The sequence below is a fragment of the Molothrus aeneus genome, chromosome 8 (genome assembly GCF_037042795.1).
Source record: "Molothrus aeneus isolate 106 chromosome 8, BPBGC_Maene_1.0, whole genome shotgun sequence".
Lineage (NCBI taxonomy): Eukaryota > Metazoa > Chordata > Aves > Passeriformes > Icteridae > Molothrus > Molothrus aeneus.
In genome coordinates this window covers 8,269,103-8,293,718 of record NC_089653.1, presented here as the reverse complement: position 1 = coordinate 8,293,718, position 24,616 = coordinate 8,269,103, and the positions used below count along the sequence as shown (strand labels likewise).

Genomic DNA, 24,616 nt, shown 5'->3' with positions numbered 1-24,616 from the left:
GCTTCCTTTCCTCACGTTTTCTGTGTGAGAAAAATGGAAATTTCTCCGGGCAGCAGGGTTGGCTGCTAAACTTAATCCCTAGTTGTAGAAAGTGTCTGGAGAGGTCAGGGTAACCGGGTCGGGAGTGTGTGCAGGCACTGGCTGGCAGTGCGGCTGCAGCCATTTAGTGAGGGCACAAGGACAGTCACTCCTGGCATACAAACAGAGCCTTGTCCTCAGGACGGAATGCTGAGCCCCATGGAAGAAGAGTGAACTAAAGCGTTCGGGGAGGGACAGCATCACCTGGAGCTGAGGGGGGTGAGGCCCCCAGCCCTGCAGCCGGCTGTCGATGCCCGAGTCAGCCTTGGCCAAAGCTGTTCGGGTCCCCAGCTCCCGGGAGGAGCGTTCGCCGCTGAGCTGTGCCTGCCCTCCCCTGCTCTCTAGGGGAGCCTGTCCCTCGCTGCGGCTCAGCCGAGCGCGCTGTGGGGCCGCCCGCCCCGCGGAGCCCGGCTCCGTGCCGTGCTGCTCCCGGCTGCCCTCCCCAGCACCGACCTGCTCCCCCGGCCGGCAGCGCGGGCGCCACGTGGCGCCGGGGCCGCGCCGGCCCGTCCCGCTCCCCGCTGCCGCCGGACGGGGCGGGCTCGGCCCTGCCGCCGAGCGGGACCCGCGCTGCCCCGGGGCGGGGCCGGCCTGGGCTGTCCCGGCGCCGCTCCGCACGGCCGGACCCGCTCCGCCCGCCAGCCCGGCCCCGGCCCCGGCCCCGTCACCCATGGGGAGCGCGGCCCGGCGGCGGCCCGGCGGCCCCGCTCGCCCATAGCCCGGCGGGGCATGCCAGGCCCCAGGATGCCGGCCTGGGGGATCCTGCCCGTCACGCTGCCTGCCTTCACCATCACCGGCATGTGGATCGTGTGAGTGCCGCGGGGTCGCCGCCAGCCCCCCACACACGGGCGTTGGGGCCGGGGCCCGGGCCGGATGCTGCGGGATGACTGAGGGCCGGGGGCTGGAGGATGCTTTAGGGTGGGATGCTGCGAGGTGGGATGCAGCGGGCTGGAGATTGCGGGGAGACTTCTGGACACTCAGGGGCTCCCACAGCCGCCCTGCGTGGTCCCCGCGTCCCTGCAGCAGCGCTGGCAAGTGCCTCCCCATCCTTAAATCCCTGACGCCCTGCGGAATCGCGCGCCCCCGTCCCGGCCTGAGCGCTCAAGTGGCCCGGGGACGGCATTGGGAGCCACGCCACCAGCCCAGGTACTGCAGCGCCAGGGCTGCGGTCCGTGTGTGGGCACCCATCCCATGTGATGGATGGATGGATGGATGGATGGATGGATGGATGGATGGATGGATGGATGGATGGATGGATGGATGGATGGACGGACGGATGGACGGGCCTTGTGCTAGGAGTAGAGGCTGTGTCACTTGGGTGAACAGTACTAGTCCACTCCAGCAGTCCATTTCTCAGGCCTTAACACAGGTAAGCAGTGGATGAAGGACTTTTCTCAAAGGCATCAAGAGATTCAATACAGGTAGTGGGACTTCCTGGCGTATGGGATGGAGCAAATGCACCCCACATGCATGCAGGTCTTCACAACAAAGCCGATTGTTCCTGGTGCTAGGAACTTATGCTGCAAGTTTTTCCCTCGGACACCTTGCAAAGCATGGGCTGTCTCCCGTGAGTGACCCTGGGGGGCAGATGGCCCTCCAGACCAAAGCAGCACAGGTGGGAGTTGCTGCTCATGATCCTCACAGCCTGAGCTACCCTGGGAGTGGCTCTTTTGGAGACCTGTGCTGGGAGATGGCTCGGTGAGGGGTCTGCTCCTTGGTGGCTGGGAATGCTGTTCCTTGGTTTCCCCCACCTGTCCTGCTCTTTGCCTCTGTTCTGGGGTCATCCTTTTGCAGCTCAGCTCTTACACGGCCAGCTCGGGCAGGAGAGGAGTTTTCATACTGGTGTTGGGTCCTATTTTTAACCTGAGCTGTTCACAACCGCCAGTGATTTGAACAACAGGGTGCTGCCCACTGCTGTGGTTGCTGGGCAGGAGGACTCCTGGATGGCTGGGGTGGGGGCCATGGGGCTGAGAGCCCTTGGAGTGGAGCAGGATGCATGTCATGAACCCCCTGTTACACTGACTAAGGCACAAGGGTGACTTCACAGTGGCATGCTTGATGGAGCTGCTCTCCCCACGATGCTCTCCCAGTGCACTGGCTACTTTTCCAGACTTCCTTTAGCTCATTGCTGCCAGCCAGGGGCTGGGGGAAGCACGGCAGGGCCAGCACCATTGGGTATCACCTGGCACAGCTGTAGGCCGGTGAAGAGCCCTGATGGCAGGGGCATGCCAGGGAGGCTGTGTGACAGAGCAGTCCCCCAGAGCCCGTGGAGCACAGCAGAACAATGGAGAAGAGGCCCACGGAAGCAGCTGCACTGAACTGGAGCAGGAGGTGGCTCTCAGCAGGGATTGCGGGTACAAGGCAGGGGAACCTGGTCCCAGCAGTGGGAGTTCTGTGGAGCATGTGCTTATGCACTTGTTTTTCTTTTTCTTGCTTTGTAAAGCTGGGAGGTGCCGCAGGATGAGTGCTGGCCCTGGCAGGCACTGAGGGCCTGTGTCCTCTGCTCTGGCAGCTTGTCCCTGGGGCTGCTCTGGGTGCTGGCAGGGAAAGGGGGTGCAGGGAGGCGGGTGGCTGTGGTAACCCTGTTGTTGTCTCTCCTCCAGATATGCCATGGCACTGTCCAACAACCACATCTGCCCTGTCCACAACTGGTAAGGCCTGCAGGGAAGCAGGGGCTTTTTGGCACATCCTGGCTTGATTAAAGACCTCATAATACCAAGTCCCTCCATACCTGTCCCACTTAAAGTATGCCAAGCTGTGCTAGACAACTGGGTATATGAGGCACTCCCTGCACCATGACTGTGCTGAAGGGGGGTTGGGGATGGTGGGAGCATTAAAGGGGCACAGAGCTGCCTTCTTCCCCAGCAGACATGGTGGTGATGGGGTGCAAATGCCACAGGGCACATACCTCCTGCCCAGCCCAGTGGCTTTTGGGAGCAGAACAGCTTGGGGTAGAGCTGCAGTCAGGGCTGGGCTGCCCTCCCTCCCCTGCTCAGGCTCTGTGTGGTAACAGCTACTCTGCTGAACAGTCCAGCCTCACTGCAAACCAGGCAGGGGAGAAGGAGGCCTTTCAAAAAACACAGCATGGAGAAAGTATGAAAATAAGTGGTCAGGGAATTACAGAGGGCTGTGTGTCTCCATGGAAAAGGTTGTGACTTGCTTGCTTGAGGCTAAATCTGGCAGTGCCAGGGGGATGGGATGGTCCTGCAGCACCCAGACACCCCATGGACAGAACTGCCTGCAACACCCCCAGATGGGGGATGAGGCGTGGAAGAGACAAGGGCTGGGAAAAGAAACACTGTTTGGTCTCTTGGCAACTCCTTCTGCAGGGTTTTTGGCTTGTAGCGTCACCTTAAAAATCTGCCCAGAAAGATCCATGTTAGTTTAATTGTTGCTGGAGTGTTTGAAGAAGTGAAAAAAAAAACCTGCTGCCATTTCCTGCCTGATGGCTGATTCTGCCCTGGGAAGAATGTGTGTGTCGGGTTGTCTCTGCAGCACAGCCAGCCCTTAATGACGAATAATGCTTCCCGGCCTGGGGCTGCTTGCTTTAAACAAAATAATAATAAAAAAAACCTCCCAAACCAAACACAGCCCCAAGAGCAGCCTTTGAGGAGGCCGTGGGGCTCCACGCCTCGCCTGGGTTTAGTGGTTGGAAAACAAAGCCACCAGTAAACTGAGGAGACTGAAAAAACATCAGAGCTCAGCCCAGCCCTTTCCAAAAAGGCTTTTTTAACCATGTGCTTGCTGCATTGCTGGAGGTGGTAGATGGCCAGCGTGGGTGAGGGACAGGGCAGCACTGTCCCCCCACAGCTCCCCCCACAGTGCTGTCCCCCCTCAGTCCCCCTACCACGTGGGACTCGGGGTGCCTGAAGAGGCCCTTTGGGGCCGAGAACTTTGCACTCACTGCCTGTGGTGTGAGCAGGGTTCCACTAGGCCATGCCAGGTGGAGGTGCTGAATGCCTGGGTGATGCTGCAGCAAAGAGACACACAAAACCCCACTCCAGTGTGTGCCAGCTCCTGGGAGAGCTGTGAGGCTGAGGGCACATGAACCCCATGGTGGGAATTTGGTTAGGGTTGCAGGCAGCAGCTGTGGTACACGAAGGGCTGATAAGAGCTCGGGGTGCTGGACTCATGGGCTCTGTAGGTGCAGGAGGTGCTCCCAGCGCACTGTGGTGTGCCTGGCTTCAGGGCAGCCTGGGGCTGGCTCTGGTCATGCTGTCCCTCAGGCAGTGCCTCCCAGCTCCCTCCCTGCCACCCTCCCAGGTGCGGTGGCACTGCCCCGGGGGGTGCCTGTGGCTGTGGAGGCCATTCCCCACACAGCTCAGCATTCCAACCCATCCCCCGCAAACCTGGAGCTGTCAATGGCTGCGTGCCCGGCTTCACTGGTGCTTCCATGCCGGGAATATGTGGGGTCTGGCAGGTGGGTGCTCCTGCTCCTGTCTGGGTGTGGGGCTGCCAGAACCCCCTGAGCCCACACCCCGGCCCGCACAGCCTCTGCCCTGCCACGGCCTCTCCCTCACAGAAGGCGGCTCTGGGTGAGCAGCAGAGCCAGCAGGTAGGGAACAGGCTGTGGAAACACAGGCACGATTCTGCCTGTTGGGCAGTGGGTCACTCCCTGGAGGTTGTTGGCACATCCCTGGGTTTAGGCTGAACTCACTGCGGAGCAACTCGGCTGCCCTTGCAGGGCAGGAGACAGGAGCGTCCTGGGCAGCGTCTGGGCTCTCCTAACCCTGTTCCTTTGCTGCTGGCAGGAGTTACAACCAGTCCTGTGACATGGACGGCCCTAGCTCCTGCTGCACGCTGGATCACATCCCCCTCGTCAGGTGAGCAGCCTCAGCATGGGGGCAGAGCTGCTCTGAGACCCCTCCAGGGCAACCCAGAAGTGAGCCAAGCACACACCCCAGTGCCCCCTGTCTGAGTGCTCTGTGGGTCTTGTTTATCCCCACAGCAAGTGTGGCACCCTGCCTCCCGAGAGCTGCTTCTTCAGCCTCATCTGCAGCCTGGGCTCCTTCATGGGTAAGTGCCTGCTGCTGGGGAAGCAGGGCTCGGAGAGGCTGCCCTGCACCCCCCGGCATGGGGCAGCAGTGGATGAGGGGGCTGCAGACAGTGGTGTGTGACAGGGCTTTCCTCCTGCAGTCATCCTGGTGGGCCTGCTGCGCTATGCCCACCTCCTGGAGCGCCTGGGGCCGTCCCTCCTCAACACCCTGGGGCTGGCCACTGGCTGGGTCTGCGCTGCTGGCCTCACCATGGTGGGCAACTTTCAGGTAAGGAATCTCCTCTCGGAGCCCCTGGGCTAGCAGGGCAGGAGAGGGCCTTGGCTGGGGCGGGGCAATGGCTGTGCTCAGCAGGGTAGGGTCTGGGGTCGTTGGTTTGCTTCAGCGTCCCATGCATGCAATCCTTCCCTTCCCCTGAGTCAGTGCCATGCTTCCCAGGGTACTGGGTGTCCTCTTTGTGTATTCATAGTTCAAGTGCAGATTAAGCTGCTGGGTTTCATTAAACCCTTACCTGAGCCCCTTCTGCACTGTCTGTCCTCTCCATGGATGTGTGTAGGGGCAGGGACATGCTGTTCAGGCTGCTCCTGATCCTGCCCAGGGGGTGATGCCAGGAAGCTGTCGGAGCAGAGCCTGTGCTCACGGGGAGCGGAGCGGGCCCAGCTTGGCAGCGCACGGCGGTGCTCAGCCCCTGCCTGCTCTGCCAGGCCCCGGCCTCCCGGCAGCCAGTCCCTCCCCTTGGCAGGAGGCTGCTGCCCACACCAGCCCCGGGAGGAGCTCTGCAGGCCCCGATCCCCCTTGTGGCCCAGCCGTGGTGAGCGGCGCTGGGCTGTGACCCTCGGGAGGGGTGCAGGCAGTCCCTGATGTTGCTCAGGGCAGAGGGCAGCCCCTGCCCCTGGGCACAGCAGGGCTGCTGGCCCATAGATAAAAGAAACAGAGCTCTTTGAGATCCCAGCAGTAGATGGTGGATCCAAGTCTGCTCTTCAGCCAGGAGTCAGGCACAGGGTGAGCTGCCTGGACCTGCTCCCAGCACTGTCTGCACCCCTTCCTGGGCAGGAATACAACTCCTGGAGCAGAGTCATGCTGTGATAGGCAGTGTCCCAGGGAGTTGGCACTGAGTTTTCTTCCCCACAGGTGGATCACGCCAAGGTGCTACACTACATTGGGGCGGGGGTGGCCTTTCCCACCAGCATGCTGTTCCTGCTCCTGCAGTCCATCCTCACCTACCGCATGGCTAAAACCCGAGGGCAGTACTGGACCGGCCACTTGCGTAGCATCCTCACCACCGTGGCCTTCTTCACCCTTGTCTTCAGTATCCTGAAAGGTGTGGGAAGAACATTGGGAATTGGCTGGTGAAAGGTGGTCCTCACAGTGGGGTATATGCCCCAAATTCTCTATCCTTTGGTCTGGCAATGAGACACAGTGCCAGGAGAGGAGCTGGGCAGGGCACTGAGGGTGTGCAGCTCCCTGCAGGTGCAGGCTAGAGGAGCAGCAGTACCAGGGCTGAGGGGGGGAAGGGATGCTGGTGGTTGTCTCTTGGGGTGCTGGCATGCCCCAAACCAGCCGTGCCCTGGCTGCTGCAGCCCAGCCACCGCTGCAGGCTCCAGTCACACACCACTCAGGTCCGGTTAATTGTTGGGCTTTTTTAATGGGACAAAGGTATTTTGAGCCCTTGGCAATGCAAAGTCCATCTGGGTTACCTCTCTGACCAAAGCTGAGTACAAAAGCACTGTGTGAAGGTGCCAGGTGGGCGCATGGCAGCACCTCTGCCAGCCAGAACTTCTGGGCACTTGCCAGCCAACCTGCCCATGGGACAAGGAAGGGTTTGGTGAGCAAGTAACGGGGTCTGCAAACACTTTACCAGGGAGGGAGGTCATGGCATCAGGTGGGCTGGAGCTCAAAGAATGGTCCCAAGTGTGTGGCTGGGGAGTGAGGAGCTTATTTGGGACTGAGGTTGGGGATAAATTGGGAAACAAGGTAGTGGTTATTGGGCAGGAAGGGGAAAAAGCATGCAGTGTCTATGGATCCCAAAGAAGCTGGCTGGGGTCTGGCTGAGATGAGCCGCACAAGAGGAGCCTGGCAGTGCTGGCAGGCCTGTCACATATCAGAGGGTCCTGCTCTGTCATCACAGCAGGCAGGCAGGCTGGGAGCTGGGAGAGGCAGGACTGCTGCAGGGCCATGCCAGCTGGGAGGGACAGGAAGGGCATGTAAGGACAAGGAAGACAGGAGTGGGGCCCATCTGCTGTGGCCATTCTGCTCTCTAAGCTCTGGGACTGGCAGTGGGCAAGCAGTGAGCTGTGGTGTGGACAGTGTGGGGAGAGGGCTAGGATCTTTTCTGGGATGGGAGGAGTGAGCAGAGGGCTCTGCACTGTACAGGTCAGGTCCCTGCTTCTGCAGCTCTCCCAGATCTTGGTCTCACTTGCAGAAGAGATGGTACTGCTGGAGGCTTTGCCTTGAGGGCTGGGAAATGTACCTCCTCCCCTCACCCGCAGTAGCTCTTGCAGTAGGTTTCCCTGGAGATTTTTGGTGGGGACGAGAGAAGGATAAGAAAATTCTGGTGGTGGTAGGATCTAGAGGAGTGGGAGCAGGCCCCGTCTCTGGGATGGGCCAGCCTGCAGCACAGAAGGACAGGAGGTGCTGCAGGACTGGGATGCAACAGTCCAAACCATGTTTCAAAGGTTGAGTTTTAATCATCTTTGACTGCATCCTATGAGAGGATGGAGAACACCAGCCTGGCTTTAGGAAGAGACAAGGAGTGTGGGGAAGTTGAGCATCTGGGCACCTGGCTTGCACTGAGACCTGTAGCCTGAGCTCATCCTGCCCTGGCCTCTTCAGATAATCCCAGCCTGGCATCAGTGATTTATCAAGGCTGGTTTGGGCATGTGTGCCACCGCTTCACCTGTGCCAGGGCCCTTCTGGTGCTGGGAGAAGCATATGGGGGTTTCTCAGTGTTAGGAGTGGTGGTGGTGTAGCCATCCTGCAGAGGATGGGTACTCACGTCCACCCCAGTATGCAGTAACAGTGGGACATGGCTCTCCATGGGGTAGATGGGGTTCACTGTACTATCCTTGACTGGGATACCCTCAGGTGGCGTGTTCTTCATCCAGGAGAGCTTTGTGCTACAGCACGTGGCTGCCTTGTGTGAGTGGATATTCATCATTGATGTCCTGGTTTTCTATGGCACATTCACCTTTGAGTTTGGGGCCATCTCCACAGACACCTTCCTGGTCCTGCTGAAAGCCAGCCGGGCCCCCAAAAGTTACAAAGGCGAGAGCAGCCTGTCCAGTACGGCCCACATCCACAGCCACGTGGAGGGCCTGGCTATGGCCTGACCCCCACAGGAGGCAGCCCAGAGTGGAGACCCCAAATTGGGCTCTGCCAGTGACTCCCCACCTTGAATATTTCTGAAAACCCCGCTGCTGTGTGTTTGTGTGTGTGTGTGTTTATGTGTTTTTGTGTGTGTGTGCGTGTGGGCCTCCACCCTCACAGCAGGAGCTGTGTCCAGTGCTCCTCTGGCAGCTGCTGTCCCCTCCCTGCCCACAGGGTTTGGGGTCACTGCTGGGATGTGGGGATGCCATCCTGGTATCAGCAGAGCCAGAATCTGCCCCTGAGCCTCTGGGGTAGCCTGGTCTGAGTCAGGCTGCTGAAGGCAATCATACTGAAGCTTCCTCCTGTAAGGGACGTGGTGAGCTGGAAGGGGACGAGATCTGTGTTCTTCCCACCTCCATAGGGGTAAGCAAGCCTTCCATCTGGCTACTGTGACTGTCAGAGGAGCCAAAACCACAGAGTGCCTTTTCCCTTGGGAAGTGACTGCACTGCCAGTCTGTTTGCAACCCCAGTGAGGATGGCAGCAGGGGGTCTCTCCCTCCTGCCTTCCCAGGTGGGGGTGGTGTCTCACTCTGTTGCAGGATGGCACCAGCAGCCCCAGCTGGACTGTGCTGACCCCCCTGCCCCGTGCCAGGGCTCTCACTGCTCAGGGCCTTCTATGCCATCAGTCAATGGCTTTTCCTGCATTTTTTCAGCTTTGAGAATTGCTGAGGCAGGTTTCACCTCCCTGGTCACAGCATTTCCCTGCTTCCAGCTAGTTTGGGAAATGAGTCTTCAAATTTACCATCATACAGGGGATGTCCTGCAGGCACTGTGCCTGCTGGCCAGGGGACTTCTGCTCTGTGCTGCTGCCAGCCCAAGCTGTCCCAGGGAGTGCAGCCATGTAAAGGTGAAGCACTTCTGTAGGACCAGAGGAAGTGTGTGCCCCATTCTTCTGGGACTCCCAAATGCCTGCCTGGCGGGAGCTCATCCCGTTCAGCCGCAGCTTCCTTGGCATGTCCTGGGCAGGGGGCTGAGGTGTCGAGGGGTGTGAGTGCTGTGTGTGCGTGCATGTGTGTGTATGCATAGATCTACAAATATATATATATATACACATACATATATATATATATATATAGTCCCCTTATCCCTGGAGAGGGGCATTTACTGCTGCTGCTGCGCGCATTGATCAAGTTGGGCTTTCCTATTTGCCCACTTTTTCCAAACCGGCCTGTAAATCCACCAGTATATGTAGTTCAAAGAGGAGCCTTTCTGACTTTTGTATCTAATATATTTTTTAAAAAGTATATATAAAGACAACAGTGAATTTACAATAATAAAAGTGAAAATCATCCATGGGTGAGGCAGACGGTCCTTCCCCGCTGGAGTAGCAAGCTGGCCTTGGGAATGGGGTGAAGGGTCCTGTCCCTCCCCTCGGGGGACAGCCAAGAGCCCGGGGCTCGGTTCCCTGACCCGAGTGCCACGGATAGGCGATGTCGCCGGGATGCAGCAGCCTGGAGTTGCCCGTCCCTTCGGGGGTCCCCGGGCCCGCCCTCCCGCTGTCTCCGCCGGGCGGAGCCGGGTCCGGGAAGCCCCGGGAGGCGGAGCCGGGTCGGGACTTTCCCGGTACCGCGGCCGGGGCGCGGCGGCCGGCCTGCGGCGGGGATGAAGGTAAGCGGGTGCGGGTCCTGGGGCTGCCGGGGGGCCGCGCCCGAGCAGCGGCGGGCAGGGCTACTCGCGCCAGCGGGAGAACGGCTCCCAGGGAAAGGGAGCTGAGCGGTCCCGAGGCTTAACATTCCTGTGCTTGGGCTGCCCGTCCCAGCGGAAGGGTCCTGGGCTCTCTCTCGCTCCAGCCGGTCCCGGGTTGCCTCTGGCCGGCCATGCGGCCAGCTGGGGTGGGGGTGTTGGGAAGATCCAGGTTGGAGAGACATTTGTTCTCTTGGAGGGGAGAGGAGACAGCCAGTCCCAGCGCTGGCGGTTACACCCTTTTCCCTGCCGGTGGGAAGTTCCCTATTTTCTATGTTGCCATTGGGTTCTTCCCCATCCTGCAGCTCTCCCTCTTATGTCCTGAGCCCTCCTGCGCTGGAGCAGGGCTGGCCTGCTGCCCGCTCCGAGGGGAATCAGGTTCGTGCCCGCAGGCTCGGCAAGCCATAGCCCCAATGGAGCTGTGAGCACCAACACGGTGGTGAAACTGTGGGCAGAGTGGAAACTGGAGAGAGTGACAGACAGCGAACGCCGGGCTGACACGGGCAGGGCTTCTCTAAGGGCATACAGCTGGGTTAATCGTTCATAGCAGCAGAGGAGCTGATTTACAGGCCCTCAGAGGAGAAAACCAGAAGATCAGTGGGTAGCTGGGGTTTGCCAAAACCAACTTGATAGCCACAATGGGAGTAAAGGCATTTTATGAAGAGATACACAAATGGCTTCAGTGGTCAGAGGCAGGCTGTCAGGAGAAGAAGGCTTAGAAAGCTTTCAGGAAGAGGGGATTTCTCTTTGCCATGCTTGCTGGTCAAGGACTTGGTTTCCAGGAAGGATCTCAGAGCAAAGTCACTGTGAATGCAATATGAGAGAGACTCAGCAGCCTCTTGCCAGTAGCTGCTGGGACTCCAGGGATGGAGAAGAGCACAGGATTTCTGCAGAAAGCAAGGCCAAGTATTTAGGGCTGTTGTTTGCAGGTGTTAGCAGACCCAAGGAAAATCAAAATGCAAAGGGAAGAGTATGTTAGGGGAGCAGTCAGCTGAGTGGCTGGAACATGTCAGCTGTACACCAGCACAGTTCAGACCAGGGCTGTGCTTGCGCTGCCTCCTGCATTTCTGGAGCACCCTTTCCCATGGCTACTAAACACTCCTGCCTCAGATAGGCTGACGTGTGTTTCCCTCCTGCCTGCAGGGCATCAGCTCTGCAAGTCAGCCGACTGTCATGGGATGAAAGAAAATAGCACCTGCATTACTAGGTCATGTTCAAGGAGCTGCAGGCATGGAAGATTGGCTTTAACTCGCACTGTTTGCCAAAGGCTAGCCCTTAATTGAAGCACTCTGGCTGGCACAGGGAGGCTGTGCCATCTGGCAAGGGTGCTGTGGCAGTGCTGCACTCCAGGGCAGGGAGCTGATGCTGCTCTGGGCACTGCCTTGCAGCTGGATTGCTGCTCTTTTCCCCCATTCCCAGCAATGCCCAGAGAATCCTGCCTGAACCCTAGGAGTGTGTGAAGATGGGGAGGAATTAGCCAAGTAAATGGGGTCTGCAGTTCAAGCCCATGATCCAGGGGCAGATGTGTTGGGAAGACAGAGCAGGGAATGCTACTGATGGAGAAAGGAGAGATGCATTCCTTTCTGGCATGTGTGGGGGATAAAAGCTGCGTATGCTACACTCCTAGGGGAAACCCCAGTCCTGGAGGCCAGGAAGGCATGCTGCTTGGCACAGGAGGCAGGACTTCACCTGGAGAGCAGCTCTGAGGTTGCCTGAGGTTGCTTTTCCAGGAACAAGGAAGCAGGGGGTGACACCATCTCTGCTCAGCAAGCAAGGTGGGCTTCCTCCAGCAAACACTGCACAAGGATGCAGGGATATGGCTGGCAACCTCCAGAGAGAGCCAGAGCTGTGTGGGATGGGGAGACACAGGTAGAAGTTCGTGATGTTCTTTAGTCATGCTGTTTGCTGCAACAAGTGGAAGTGTCCTGGGCAGCAGTGAGTGAGCTGTGAAAACCCCTCAAGAGGAGATGGAGCTGATGCCACTGGAGAAGGGGAGTTGTGCTATTCCAGGGCACAGTCTGCTCTTATCCAGCAGCTTCAGGCCTGGGCTCTCCCACCAGGCTCAGTGGGTAGGGTAGGTGGCTGTTCCCAGCCCACTGAGGAAGATTGTTTGTCTCTTTGTTCACCTCTCTGGAAGATTGGTGCCCAGCAGATGGGGTGGGTGACTGGTGGTGGCAGGCTGAAGCTGTCCAGGTGGGGTGATCAATGGGATCCGAACAGCAGGCAGTCTGTGCTGCTTCCCACAGACCACCAGGGGGTTGTGTCCATGTTCCTAGGCCTTTAGAAGCCCCTGCAGAATGACAGGAGGAAGGTCCCCACCTCATTTTTCAGTACTGGATCTCTACCTTCTCCTTGCACCCTCCCTTGCACTTGCAGGTCCCACAGACCCCACGTCTCAGGCTGCACAGTTGCCTGGGATGCATCTCTGTGCTTAGGTGGCAGGCCAACCGGGAAAAACCTCAGGCTTGAGGTCACAGGACAGTCCCTTTGGAAGACTTGAGTGGCTGAAAAATCTCCTTGAAAAGGCTCTGTTCAGCTTCTGAAGAATATGAGTCACGCACGGATTGAACAGTCCCCTTCCTTCCCCTCTTCTCCCACACACTCAAAATCCCCTGAGTGAGACCTGCAGCAACGACTGATTCAGAAATTCATAGTATGAGGGTATTGTGGAGTCAGATATGGGATTTTTTTTTTCTTTTCATTGGTTAGTGAGAAGAAATGCGGAGCGTGCCCGTAGGCTCTCCCCTGATCCTGCCCCTTTGCTAGAAGTCGCCGGTGGTTTTGTGTGGTCAGGCAGACCTTGGCCCCAGCGGAACTCCTGTGTGTGGTACTGGCAGTCCCTGTGGCCATGCTGGGGCTGAACGGGTTGCTGAGACCAACCTCTTCCTCCTCGGTGAGTAGGAGGGTGTGTGCGTTGTGGGCCTCTGCTGCTGGCAGTGCCTTGCTGGGGTCGGTGGGAAGCATCCAGTGCTGCGTGCTGGGGTGGTAGGAGATGCTCCCACAGGGAGCTCTGGGGCTGCCCCTTCCACTCTGAAGCCAGTGGGAAGGAGGCAATGGGAATACGGATAGCGAATGCCTCTCTCTGGCCACCTCCGGGGTAAGGATGCAGGGGCTGCTGTGTAAGTTGAAACGGGGGAGAGGGAAAGCACCGCTTTGGGTGCCTGGCAAGGGGCTGCTGACTCTGCAGAGTACTGGAGAGACTCCCTTGTCCAGGGGGGAGCCAGTGGGCTCGGGGACAGCACTTCGGGGCGATTCCTGTTTGAGTCCATAGGGGCTTGGAGACGACATCCTGGTGTGGGAGACACATCCCTGTGCAGGATGGATGACGTGGGGTGGGGATCTTGGGGAACCCAGGGGTTTCTGCGGCCATGCTGCACTGCAGGTCTGGCTGGGGAAGGGCTCATGGCAGCGCGGCGTTACTGGCACCCGTAGCGGGACAGGCGGCCGGGGACGGCGTGGGGCAAATCCCTCCGTAGTCCCGAGGGGAAAACACGGCACATCTGGCGCCCCGGAGCTGCCAGGCAGCGCCCGAGCGAGAACGCCCGGGGGAGGCGGGCGGGAGTGCTCCGGGATTTCCAGCCCGCCCGGGGCTCCGAGTCCGAAATTCCCAGGCGAGGAGGGGACAGCCCGTCCTGCTGCCCCGAGCGGTCGCCGGCGGGCGCAGGAGCGGCCGGGCCGAGCAGAGCCGCGCTCCGGGCCGTGCCGGCCGACCCTCGCGTCCCGCGGCCCCCGCGCCGTGCCCCGGGCCGGCCCGGGCCGTGTCCCGGCCGCGGCGGGCGGGGCGGGGCGGTGACGCGCGGTCCCGTCATTTCCCGGCTCGGCGGGGTTTCTAGGGACTTTCCGGAGCGGCGGTGCCTTCCTGCAGCCCCGCTCCCCGCTCAACCCCCCCCTCTCCCCGCAGGCCGGCGGCCGGCCCCGCGCCGACATGGACGAGCAGTTCCAGCCCGTGAGTGCGGCACGGATCGGATCGGAGCGGTCCGGGCGGGTGTCCTGCCTGGTCCCGGCCCCGGAGCTGGGCACGGGGCAGTGCCCGACCCCACGGGTGGGGTGGGAGGTGGGGGTCCGTGCCTGCTTCCGGGGTGGGAGGCGGGAGGGTCTGTGTCAGCCTCCAGGGGTGGGCACTGAGGGGTCTGCACCTGCCCTCCGCTCTTCCCGGGGAGGGACAGGTATCTGTGCCTGCCCGAACGGGGTGCCGTCCCAAACTGCCATCGCCCGCCCAGGGTAGCTGGGGGATTCCAGCCCAACACACTCATCACACTCCCCTTCCCTCCCGTCACCTAGTGCCTGGATGGGATTGACTATGATGACTTCAGTTTTGGCTCCCACATGATGGAGCAGAAGGAGCCGCTGATGGAGACAGGTAAGGGCCCCTCTGGTTGCACCCTTCCAGGGGTCCCCAGCTGCAGTGGAGTTTCCCAGCAGGTTGACTCACACCTTTAAGTTGCCAGAAGCACCACAGGCTTTGTCCTTACTGGCCCCACTGTGGGCTGGCTGGAAATCCCTGACTCGTGACACCAGGATGGGGCTTCTTCCATCTGTCCCTACTGCTCAGTCTACCAGGGACTGCCAGGTTGGGCTGTGACCTCCTGGGGGTCTCTGTTTCCCAAGTGGCAGAGCATCCTCTGGCCCTTCCCTCCTCTTCCTGCTACTCTGACTGCTGTTCTCAGCTGGGCTCTGACAGCACAGGGTTTGGGGGCTCTGAGGACCCCCATGGGACAGACAGGGGTCACATCACCTTCAGTGCTGTCCCTGTATCTCTAGCATCCTTAGTGAGAACATGCACTTTGGCTATCCCTTATTTCTCATTGGTACCTTTCCTTTCTCTCCTCCAGTGGAAGGTCCCTACCTTGTCATTATTGAGCAGCCAAAGCAGGTAAGGATGTCACCCAGCTAAAGACAGGTGTAACTGTCTCATGCTCTCATGGCATCAGGCTTTGGCCACCCTTGGCTAACCCACTCTCTGCCTCCACAGCGGGGTTTCCGATTTCGGTACGGCTGCGAGGGCCCTTCCCATGGGGGGCTGCCGGGAGCATCCAGCGAGAAGGGGCGCAAGACCTATCCCACTGTCAAGGTGAGCGCTGCCATGGGAGGGGACGGAGCAGTGTCCTCAGCCAGTAGTGCTTGAGCATCACGAGGGAGTCTTGAAGGGAGGACAGGAAATTTATAATAAGCTCTTGTGTGTGTCCTGGTGCTGGAGAGATGGGAGAGCTACAGAGGAAGGGCTGTGGCCATGGGGAGGGATAACAGGGATTTGTAGAGAATCCTTCAGGCTCCTGGCTTATTGTACCTGACCCCCATCTCCTTCTTCCCTGCAGATCTGTAACTACACAGGGATGGCCCGGATCGAGGTAGACCTGGTGACGCACAGTGACCCTCCCCGTGTACATGCCCACAGTCTGGTGGGCAAGCAGTGCAACGAGGCCGGCAACTGTGTCACGATCGTGGGACCCAAGGACATGACTGCTCAGTATGTGCAAGGAGGAGCCAAGGCGGCCTCTTGGCTATGTGAGGTGGCTGTGGGTGCTGCCTGCAGCTTTTGAGATGGGGAGAAGACAGGGGTTAGTGCACTCTGGAGCTGGGTTTGCTGGATGAGGTCAGGCAATGTGTAGTTCATTGTTACAACTCTGTCCCCTGAGCATTTTGCCTGTCTCTCGGTTTTGACATATGCTGCTTATTTTGAGCTTCTGTCCTTGAGGTTGCAGCTCCCCAGCTTTGCAGATGACTTTTGAAGTCAGCCTGAGTCACAGGGTTATTCTGCCACTGCTGCAGTTGCTCTTACATATCCATCTCTGGCTCAGCTCATACCATTTGCATCCCTCTGGCCGTCAGTCCTCCTGGTCCTTGTCTTTGACAGCCCTCTGGACTTGTCACCTGTGGGAGCCCAGACTCTCTGGGACTCCTTTTCTCTCCTCTGCAGTTGCTCCTCTTTGGCTGTACACATGCTGATTCCCTGCTGTCTGAGTGGCACCACTCTGTGCTCAGGACCTTCCCAGCTGCAGGAGTATGTGCCCCTTTGGGCTTGCTGCTCCTGATGCTCCCAGATCCCAGCAGGTTCCCTTTTCTCCAGGTTCAGCAACCTGGGTGTGCTCCATGTCACCAAGAAGAATATGATGGAGATCATGAAGGAAAAGCTGAAGCAGCAGAAGATGCGTAACAGGAGCCGTCTGCTGACAGGTGAGGGCAGCCTGGGGACTCAGTGGGCCTTGGCACCATGGGCTGACAACTGGGGCTGGGCTTAGCGTGGGGCTTGGGGGGTAGGAAGGGGACCTGGAGCACTGTCCCCCCATATAGCCTGACAGTTTGTCCCCCTGCCCTGGCAGAAGTGGAGCTGCGTGAGATCGAGCTGGAGGCCAAGGAGCTGAAGAAGGTGATGGACCTGAGCATTGTGCGGTTGCGCTTCACCGCCTACCTCCGTGACAGCAGTGGCAACTTCACGTTGGCTCTCCAGCCTGTCATCTCAGATCCCATCCATGACAGCAGTGAGTGTGGGGCCAGTCCAGGAAGGGGATGGGGCAGGAGGGGGTAAGGACTTCTGCACAAGACTCCCAATGCCTCTTGATGTGCAGAGTCCCCCGGAGCTTCCAACCTGAAGATCTCACGGATGGATAAGACAGCAGGCTCCGTGCGGGGAGGAGACGAAGTCTACTTGCTGTGTGATAAAGTTCAGAAAGGTAAGGCCATTCTCTTAATTTGAAACCACCTGGAGGGGCTGTAGCAGGAGAGATCCGGGGCTCCTGGGTGGTCAGGAGTCTTTGTCCTTGGAGCCTGTTTGGGGCAAGGAGACAGGTGATGCCAGTGCCACTTCTCTCCCCAGATGACATTGAGGTGCGTTTCTACGAGGATGATGAGAACGGCTGGCAGGCCTTCGGGGACTTTTCTCCTACAGATGTGCACAAGCAGGTACAGGGGAGGTGGGGAGTGTCCTGCTCTGCTTCAAGGCAGATGACTGCCTTGTGGGGTGAGGCAGCCCTGTCCCCAGTTTCAGGGATGAGCAGAACCTCATGTCCATCATGTCCTGCCCACAGTATGCCATCGTCTTCCGCACACCCCCCTACCACAAGCCCAAGATCGACCGTCCTGTCACCGTCTTCCTGCAGCTGAAGCGGAAGCGGGGAGGCGACGTGAGTGACTCCAAGCAGTTCACCTACTACCCAGTGGTGGAAGGTGAGCACCACCCAGGCAGGCTGCATGTCCCCTGCTGCTGGGGCTGCCTCTCACCCTACTGCCCCTCTCTCCCCACAGATAAGGAAGAAGTGGAGAGGAAGCGCAAGAAAGTCCTGCCTCAGTTTCCTCAGCACTTTGGCGGTGGCTCGCACATGGGGGGGGCCGGTGGGGGGGCCGGGGGCTTTGGCTCTGGAGGAGGTGAGTGGCAATGCCTCTTCCTCCTCCTCTCTCAGATGGCTGAGGTCTGGCCTGGGGGCCCCTTCTGCTCACCCATCCTCTGCCTTGCCCCACAGGTGGGAACCTCAGCTTCCCATACTCCTCTGGGCTGACCTACAACAGCATCTACTCGCCCGGCACCCACTCAGTGGGGAGCTACCAGGGGGGTGTGCAGATGAAGGGCCCTGAGGCAGAGGGGCCTGACAGTGACAGGCAGGCACCTGCAGAAGAGAGCACGTACTGCAAGGAGCTGCAGAAGCACGGTAGGAGGAGCTGAGCTTGAGGGAGGGCTGGGGCACATTGCACAGGAGGGGAGGCATGGATGGGGGACCTTTTGGGGTTGTTTACTGCTCTCCATACCAGGTGGATGGGGCTGCTGCCCTGGAGGTGAGTGACATCCTGCTTTGCCCCCCAGCCCAGCTGTGCCAGCTGTGGATGCTGGCATTAGCCCGTCGCAATGCCCATGCCCTGCTCGACTACTCGGTCACCGCCGACCCCCGCATGCTGCTGGCAGTCCAGAGGCACCTGGCCGCGTCACAGGATGAGAACGGAGACACGTGAGCACACAAGGGGTTTGAAGGGAGAGCATGGTGGTCTTGTTGTCTGTCAGAGCTGTTATGGGGGCTCTGAGGGCAGCAGGGAGTACCTGGAGAAGCATGGAGCTGAGCTAGGGGCCATCCCACTCTCTCTACAGGCCCTTGCACCTCGCTATCATCCATGAACAGACATCTGTGATCAAGCAGCTGATCGACATCATTGTTAGCATCCCCAGCCAGCAGATCATCAACATCTCCAATAACCTGCAACAGGTACATGTTTTTCAAAGCAGCCAGTTCTCCTCTACCTGGGAGTAGTTCCTCACTCCTATTTTCCAACCCTGGGGGCTCCTGTAGCTGCTCCTGCTAAGGGGAGGCTGCAGATCTGAACAAGTTGCAGCTACTGGAGAGAATGGTGGTGCAGGACTTGGCTCCTCTTGTGAGCGCTGCTGAGGATGTGCTGCTGTCCTGCAGACGCCACTGCATCTGGCAGTCATCACCAAGCAGCCCCAAGTGGTCCAGCTCCTGCTGCAAGCCCGCGCCGACCCAACCTTGCTGGACCGCTATGGCAATTCCCTGCTGCACCTGGCTCTCCAGACTGGCAATGAAGAGGTGCTGAGGACACTGCTGGCTCACGTGGGCTCAGCTACCCCTTATCTGCTCCACCTGCCCAGTTTCCGTGGTGAGTGTGGCTCAGGGGTGATGGGCAGAACCCCGGTGTGCCATCATGGGCTTGGCCAGAAGGCTGCTGAGCCTATCCCCATCTTGCAGGCCTCCTGCCTGTGCATTTGGCTGTGAAGGAAAAGAGTTTGGCTTGCCTGGACCTGCTGGTCAGGACAGGAGCAGATGTGAATGCAGTGGAGAGGCAAAGTGGGAGGACCCCACTGCACCTGGCTGTGGAGATGGAGAACCTGAACATGGCCACCCACCTGGTGAAGAAGGTATGGAGTGGCTGGTGTAGTGGTGGCTGTGGGACAGGGTTGGGGTGCAGCCTCCTACAGGCTCCTGGCAGAAGTGGGGGCTCCCCTGTGGCCTTGGGGTGTAGGAGGAGCAGTGCCCAGGCAGCCCATCCTCATGGTCTCACACCTTTCTTAGCTGGGAGCAGACATCAACAGCCGGGATTTTGCCGGGAACACCCCCCTGCACTTGGCTGCTGGCCTGGGCTCTCCCACCCTCACCAAACTGCTCCTTAAAGCTGGTAAGGCACTGCCCTTCCTCTTTCCCTCTCCATAGCTCTGGCTGCCTGTACTGGGTGGTGCCAGGCACAAGGTCAGACCTGTGGGCCTGGCTCATGCCAACCTTTCCCGACAGGGGCAGATGTTCTGTGTGAGAATGATGAGCCCATGAGCCTATCCTCGTCAGAGGCCAGTAGCGACGCAGACACTGACCCTGAGGAGCAGGAGTTGGCCATGGATCTGGGGGAGCCAGCCCTGGCTTCAGAGCACAGCACCAGCTCCAAGCTCTCCACACAGGGGCACTGGCAGGCAGGGCACAGGCAGCGCCGCTGCCACACGTCCCTGGACCTGACTCGGAGCCAGAAGGTGTGTGGCACAGCGGGACAAACTCTCTGGGAAAGTTTCTGTGCAGGCCACGGCATGGATGGAGCAGAGTTCCAGGAGATGCTCCTGTGAGGATGCCTGTACTCCTCCATGTCCTGCAGAGATCCAAGGTGTGAGGGGGCAATGGGGGATCTGGGCAGTGCTTTGGAAGATTGACATCCATGTCTGTCTGCAGGTGCGGGAGATCCTGCTGCAGGCCTCCCAGCAGGGGCCCAAGGCAGAACTGCCCACTGCCCCCCAGCCAGGTGAGCAGCCCCTCTGTGCCCCACCCCCTGACTCAGAAGCACCACACCTAGGCAAGGTAACACCCTCCCAGCAGCAAGGATGGGCAGCCTGTAATGGGGGCACCTCTTTCACACAGGGAAGGTCCTGTCACTGGACAGTGAGGCACTGCAGGGGCTGGAGCAGCTGCTGAACCGGGACTGCAGTGGGTCAGACTGGATTGAGCTGGCCAAGCGCCTGGGGCTGTGCAGCCTCGTGGAGACCTACAAGGACACACCCTCGCCCAGTGCCAGCCTCCTGCGCAGCTACGAGGTCAGTGCCTGGGTGGGGTGCCTCTGTCCCCCTGCCTGTCTGGCCATCAGCCCTACTCAGTGCTCTCTCTCTGCTCTGCAGCTGGCAGGTGGCAGCCTGGGGGGACTGCTGGAGGCCCTGGACTCCATGGGGCTCCACAATGCTGTGAGGATGCTCCACAAAACCGAGGCACTGGAGAAGCTGCAAAGCACAGGTACAGAGAGTGAGGGGTGGGGCTGGTGGACAGGGGAAGTCTCTGCTGCCCCTCCTGTTGCCCCATCACTAAGAGCACCTGGGGATTGCTTTGCAGAGCTGAAGGAAGACAGTGCCTACGGCAGTGAGTCGGTGGAGGAGGAGCAGGCGCCCACACTAGCCCTGAAGCCGGGGGGTGAGCTGCCCCCCAGCCAGCAGCCACAGGTGCACTGAGGAACCATCCAGCAGCCCCCATGACCACACAGGGAGCTGCACTGCCCTCTGCCTTACCCACACAAGTGCCTTCTCGACTAGGGGTCCGGCTGCCTGGACTCAGGGGGATGGGATGCAGCTGGCTCCTGCCCCTCTCTGCTCTTATTTAATGTTTTTTTCTTCTGAATAAAAGGACACAAGTTCCATTGGAGTTCTTTGCCCTCCCTCTCTCCAGCCCCAGCAGTGAGCTGGGTGCTAACCCCCCTGAACCCTACCTGGGTCTGAAGTCTGGCAGTGAGGAGACAGCTGCCAGCCCCTCCTCAGCATCCCTTGGTGCTGGGGCTGTCCCCAGCCATGGGGAAGAAAAACAGCGCAACCAAGAATTGAAGAGCGAGTTTTACTTCAGTAACTGAGAGAAGAAGCTGTACAAAGGTTTTTTTTCCCCACCACCCCCCAAGCCACCTGGGGCAAGGGTGGATTTTTTTTAAATTTTTTTTTTTTTTTTTGCAATAGACTCAAAAGAGCAGAATAAAAAGTTTTGACACATTCGCAAAGTCAGTGCTGAAACCAGCCAGGTCCCAGGTGGCTGAGAACTGCGTGTGTGCCAGCCCCTGGTCACAGCCCTTCAGTGTGCCTGGACCCCTTTTTGGACAATCCTGCAGCTGTGCTCCATCACTTGCACCTTGCTCTAGACAAGCATCCTTCATCCCACTCTGGAGTGGTGAGGGCTGCCCCAGCCTGCCCCTCACCTTGGCAAAGAAGGGGCCTGTTGCTGAGGACAGGGCTGCACCAGTGCTGCTGCAGCATGAGAACTGCAGCACTACAGACCAGGCTTTGCTGGTAGCCTCTGAGGCCCCAGTCATGCATTGGAAAAGAGATGGGAAGAGAAGCTGGCTCCAGCCTGTACTGGACCCATAGGGCAGGTGTACCCCCCATATCAACCCTGGCTCCAGGGGTCACCACTCCACAGCAAGTACCTAAACACTGCTGCCCACTGTGCCCTGGGTACAATGCTCACACCCAGCCTCTGCAAACAGGGCCGGTCCAAGCTGCCAGCAGTGGGTGGTGGAAAATGGGGGTCATGAAGCACCCGTGCATCAGCCTCCCATGCAGCCACACGTGCAACAATGGGTGCTGCCATCTCAAGGCTGCCTCCTTGGAACTGGCAGCCACAGGGCTGTCTCCCCAAAGGGTTGCTGGTGCTGAAGTGGAGCTGGGGAGCAGGCAGCAGCAGTACACACAGTAGCCCACGCTCAGCTTGCTGTAGGGCGAGGGCGTGGGGAGCTGGATAGCCCCCTGAGTCCTTTTAAAAACCTCTTTCCCTCAGAGTGCGCTGCCTACAAGATATGGCTGGGTTTGTGGTTTTGTTTTTTTTAAACAGTTCCCAAAAAGCATCAAAAGTAGCCCCCCAAAAAAAAACCTTCCTTGTGGTCAGCTTGATCTGGTACTAAAAAGTGCAAAACTGTATCACAAAAACTGTTCAAAAGTTGTAAGAAAGCGGGGAGGGTGCAGAGGTGACTGAGGTGACCAGGTGACCAGGTACTGTTGCCCTGGCTTCCCTGGCCACCAGCCCTAGGAGAGGGGACAATCTAGGGCTTGCCCCCTCCCATCTACCCCCATGGCACAATGGAGCTGGAGAAGCAGCCGCTGGCTTTGTTTTGCTGCGTTTGTCTTTTTTTTTTTTAAGCCATTGAAGAATTGAGCCCAGCGGGTAGGTTTCAGTTGCTCCCTCTCCCCAGGGCAGCAAGAGTAGGTCCTGCAGCCAAGTGCAGGACAAGGAGGGGCAGGAACAAGTCTGAAGGGGCCAGGCAGCTCCTGCAGGCAAGGACTGGGGACCATCCTGCTCTGCCACTGTCTCCGGTGGAGGGGCCATGGCCCTGCATGGCTGGTGCTGGCGGCTGCAGAAGGGCTGTCGCCCCCTCCAGCTCGTGCAGCGGACAGACGGACACATGCAGGGTCTCGGCAGGCACACGGCCTCCACCCCCGTGCCGGGGGAACAGGAACAGAGCTGCAGTGCAGGCAGCTGACACCCCACACTTAGGACTTGTGGGGGTGGCCAGGGGGCTGGCGGCCACTGCGCTCTGAGACGTTGCGCTTCACCTTGGTGGTCGTGCTGGAGGGCTCTGCGTTGAGTGAGGGGCTGGAGCGGGACTTTTTCAGGCCATCGTCCTCCCCACCCACTGTGTCAAAGAGGGTGGACTCAAATGCTGCCAGGTCCTCGGAGCCAGCCTTCAGCTTGGCCCGCAGCAGCATGGCATAGGTGCCATAGCGGGATTTCTGAGGAGCACAGTGCAGCAGAGACAGAGGTTGGCAAGCTGGGTACTGTCCTATGGCCAGCATCCCTGCAGGGAGGGATGCTCATGGTCCCTCCAACCCAGCCAGCATCCCGGGGCAGAGGAATACTCATGGTCCTAGACCATGGCAATGGCAGTGTAATTCAGCTGATGGGATGGGTTGGTCCCATCACTGAGGATGGCCAAACAGGTAGGGGCAGAGGGCCTGAGGGCAGAGAGGGACATCTTCCAGCTTACCTCAAATTCCAGGTACTCTTCCTTCTGCTTTAGCTCCTCATATTCCTTGCCTTTCACCTTCTTCTCAGGCAGTGAGGAACGATGCTCCAGCAGCTCTGCTGACATTGTCTTGAACTTGGTCTCATGGTTCTTCACCTGCTCCTCCTGGGGAAGGGTGGCACCATGTCAGTGCCCTGCTCTGTCCCCCTGGTAGTGTGAGATGGCCAGGGACAGAACAGGCTTTTCCCCTTCTAGAAGCAGCCAGGATCTCAGCTGCTGCTGCTGGGCTGGATTTTTTTTTTTAATGACAGGCAAAATCACAGGCTCTTAGGGGCAATCTGCTCTCACCTCATAGGGGGGCTGACTGCAGTCTTAAAGCAGAATTTAATCCCTCTGAAACTAGGCTGGTGTTTTTTTTAAATCCTTTCTGCTCTATGAATAACTGCCCTGGTATGAACGAGTGCCAGCTAATCCCCCCAGTCAGTTGCCTTTCAAGGTCCCTGGCAGGACCTTGCAAGCCGTGATGTGGGACCACTTTCTCCTCCATGGTCTGGCCATCACCTGACTCCAGCCCCACTGCAAGGAACAAGACCTCACTGTCTGCCCCCAGTCTCGGTACCCCTCTTCTCTGTCTCCCCCTTGGCCCTTCACCTCACTGGGGAGGCAGCTGGGTGCACGGCGCCACACAGATCCCCCCACAGGGGAATGTGCCACTGGCAGATCCGGGGCTCTGTCCCAGGCTCAACATTGCCCCCAGAGACAGACAGACTGTGGCCCACCTGAGACAGCCTGGTGCAGGAGCTGGGAAGCAGCGGGCGGCTGAACTTCTTCTGGGAGCCAATGGCTGCAGGGAAGGGGGGAGCAGAGAACATGGCTGCCACCACATTGATGCGCGTGATCCAAGAGTGCATCTGTTCGGGGTTCCTGAGAAAAAAGGCCAAAATATACATGGGCTATCTCCGTCAAAGACAGAGGGATCTGCTCCACAGACAAGGTCTGAGTCCCCCAGGCCTGGCCCTGGCCAGCCATGGCACCTGGGACTCTACCCACAGCCAACCTGAGCTCAGCAGCGGAGGAAAAAGAGGAGCTGGGCAAAGCTCAGCACTGACACCAGGTCCCTCTCCTTCCAGAAAGGGCCAGGACAGGAGAGAACAAGGTGGCCCTAAGCCCTATCCCACCCTAGACTCAAGTCAGGGGAGCTCCTGTGCCCCAGCGTGGGGCCCAGCCAGGGATCCTGAAGGACTCACTGTGCTTGGAAAAGGAAGACCCTCCAGTCAGCTGTCCTGAGGTAGAAGACATTGGGTCGCTTGCTGTAGTCAGATGCCCGTGTGGCAAGCGAATGGTGGATGCTAATAGCATTCTTCAGTTCCTCTTCTGCCAGTGCCTTCCCTGGCTTATACTCCTCCTGCAAATCATGGGGTGTTTCAGAGCCAGCTCAGGGATGCACCCCACCATGAGTCAGCTCTGAGGTTTCAGGAACTGCAGACTAGTTCTGGCTGTGGCAGGGCTTGGAGATCACCATTCACCAGGCAGCTGCAGATTCTGCTTCCAGCTCATGCTACACCCCTGGAGAGAAGCTACACAACCCAGGC

At 59.0% G+C, this 24,616-nt stretch overlaps 3 protein-coding genes across 4 annotated transcripts in view; 2 read left to right on the top strand and 1 right to left on the bottom strand.

Moving 5' to 3' along the window:
- Window positions 1–735: 735 nt before the first annotated feature.
- On the top strand, window positions 736–9,733 carry TMEM150A (transmembrane protein 150A). The gene is made up of 7 exons (XM_066554667.1): window positions 736–887; window positions 2,682–2,729; window positions 4,830–4,901; window positions 5,027–5,094; window positions 5,215–5,342; window positions 6,204–6,381; window positions 8,157–9,733. The coding sequence occupies exons 1-7, from the start codon at window positions 808–810 to the stop codon at window positions 8,399–8,401; spliced, it is 819 nt and encodes a 272-aa protein (XP_066410764.1). The 5' UTR covers window positions 736–807; the 3' UTR covers window positions 8,402–9,733.
- Window positions 9,734–12,892: 3,159 nt separating this feature from the next.
- NFKB2 (nuclear factor kappa B subunit 2) lies at window positions 12,893–20,725 on the top strand. The gene is made up of 23 exons (XM_066554654.1): window positions 12,893–13,014; window positions 14,023–14,067; window positions 14,403–14,481; window positions 14,954–14,994; window positions 15,094–15,192; window positions 15,437–15,588; window positions 16,189–16,295; window positions 16,442–16,600; window positions 16,688–16,792; window positions 16,936–17,021; window positions 17,147–17,285; window positions 17,364–17,483; window positions 17,579–17,764; window positions 17,917–18,058; window positions 18,196–18,310; window positions 18,512–18,719; window positions 18,809–18,978; window positions 19,133–19,235; window positions 19,349–19,578; window positions 19,772–19,841; window positions 19,958–20,130; window positions 20,212–20,323; window positions 20,420–20,725. The coding sequence occupies exons 1-23, from the start codon at window positions 12,970–12,972 to the stop codon at window positions 20,533–20,535; spliced, it is 2,802 nt and encodes a 933-aa protein (XP_066410751.1). The 5' UTR covers window positions 12,893–12,969; the 3' UTR covers window positions 20,536–20,725.
- A 172-nt stretch (window positions 20,726–20,897) lies between these two features.
- Window positions 20,898–24,616, bottom strand: part of PSD (pleckstrin and Sec7 domain containing) — a 43,638-nt gene continuing 39,919 nt past the window's right edge. For both annotated transcript variants that reach the window (XM_066554652.1, XM_066554653.1), the window contains 4 exons: window positions 24,272–24,429; window positions 23,804–23,948; window positions 23,046–23,189; window positions 20,898–22,791 (listed from right to left, as the gene is read on the bottom strand). In XM_066554652.1, the coding sequence (XP_066410749.1) occupies window positions 22,552–22,791; window positions 23,046–23,189; window positions 23,804–23,948; window positions 24,272–24,429 (687 nt within the window). In that variant the 3' untranslated portion in view covers window positions 20,898–22,551. The remainder of the gene's footprint in view (window positions 22,792–23,045; window positions 23,190–23,803; window positions 23,949–24,271; window positions 24,430–24,616) is intronic.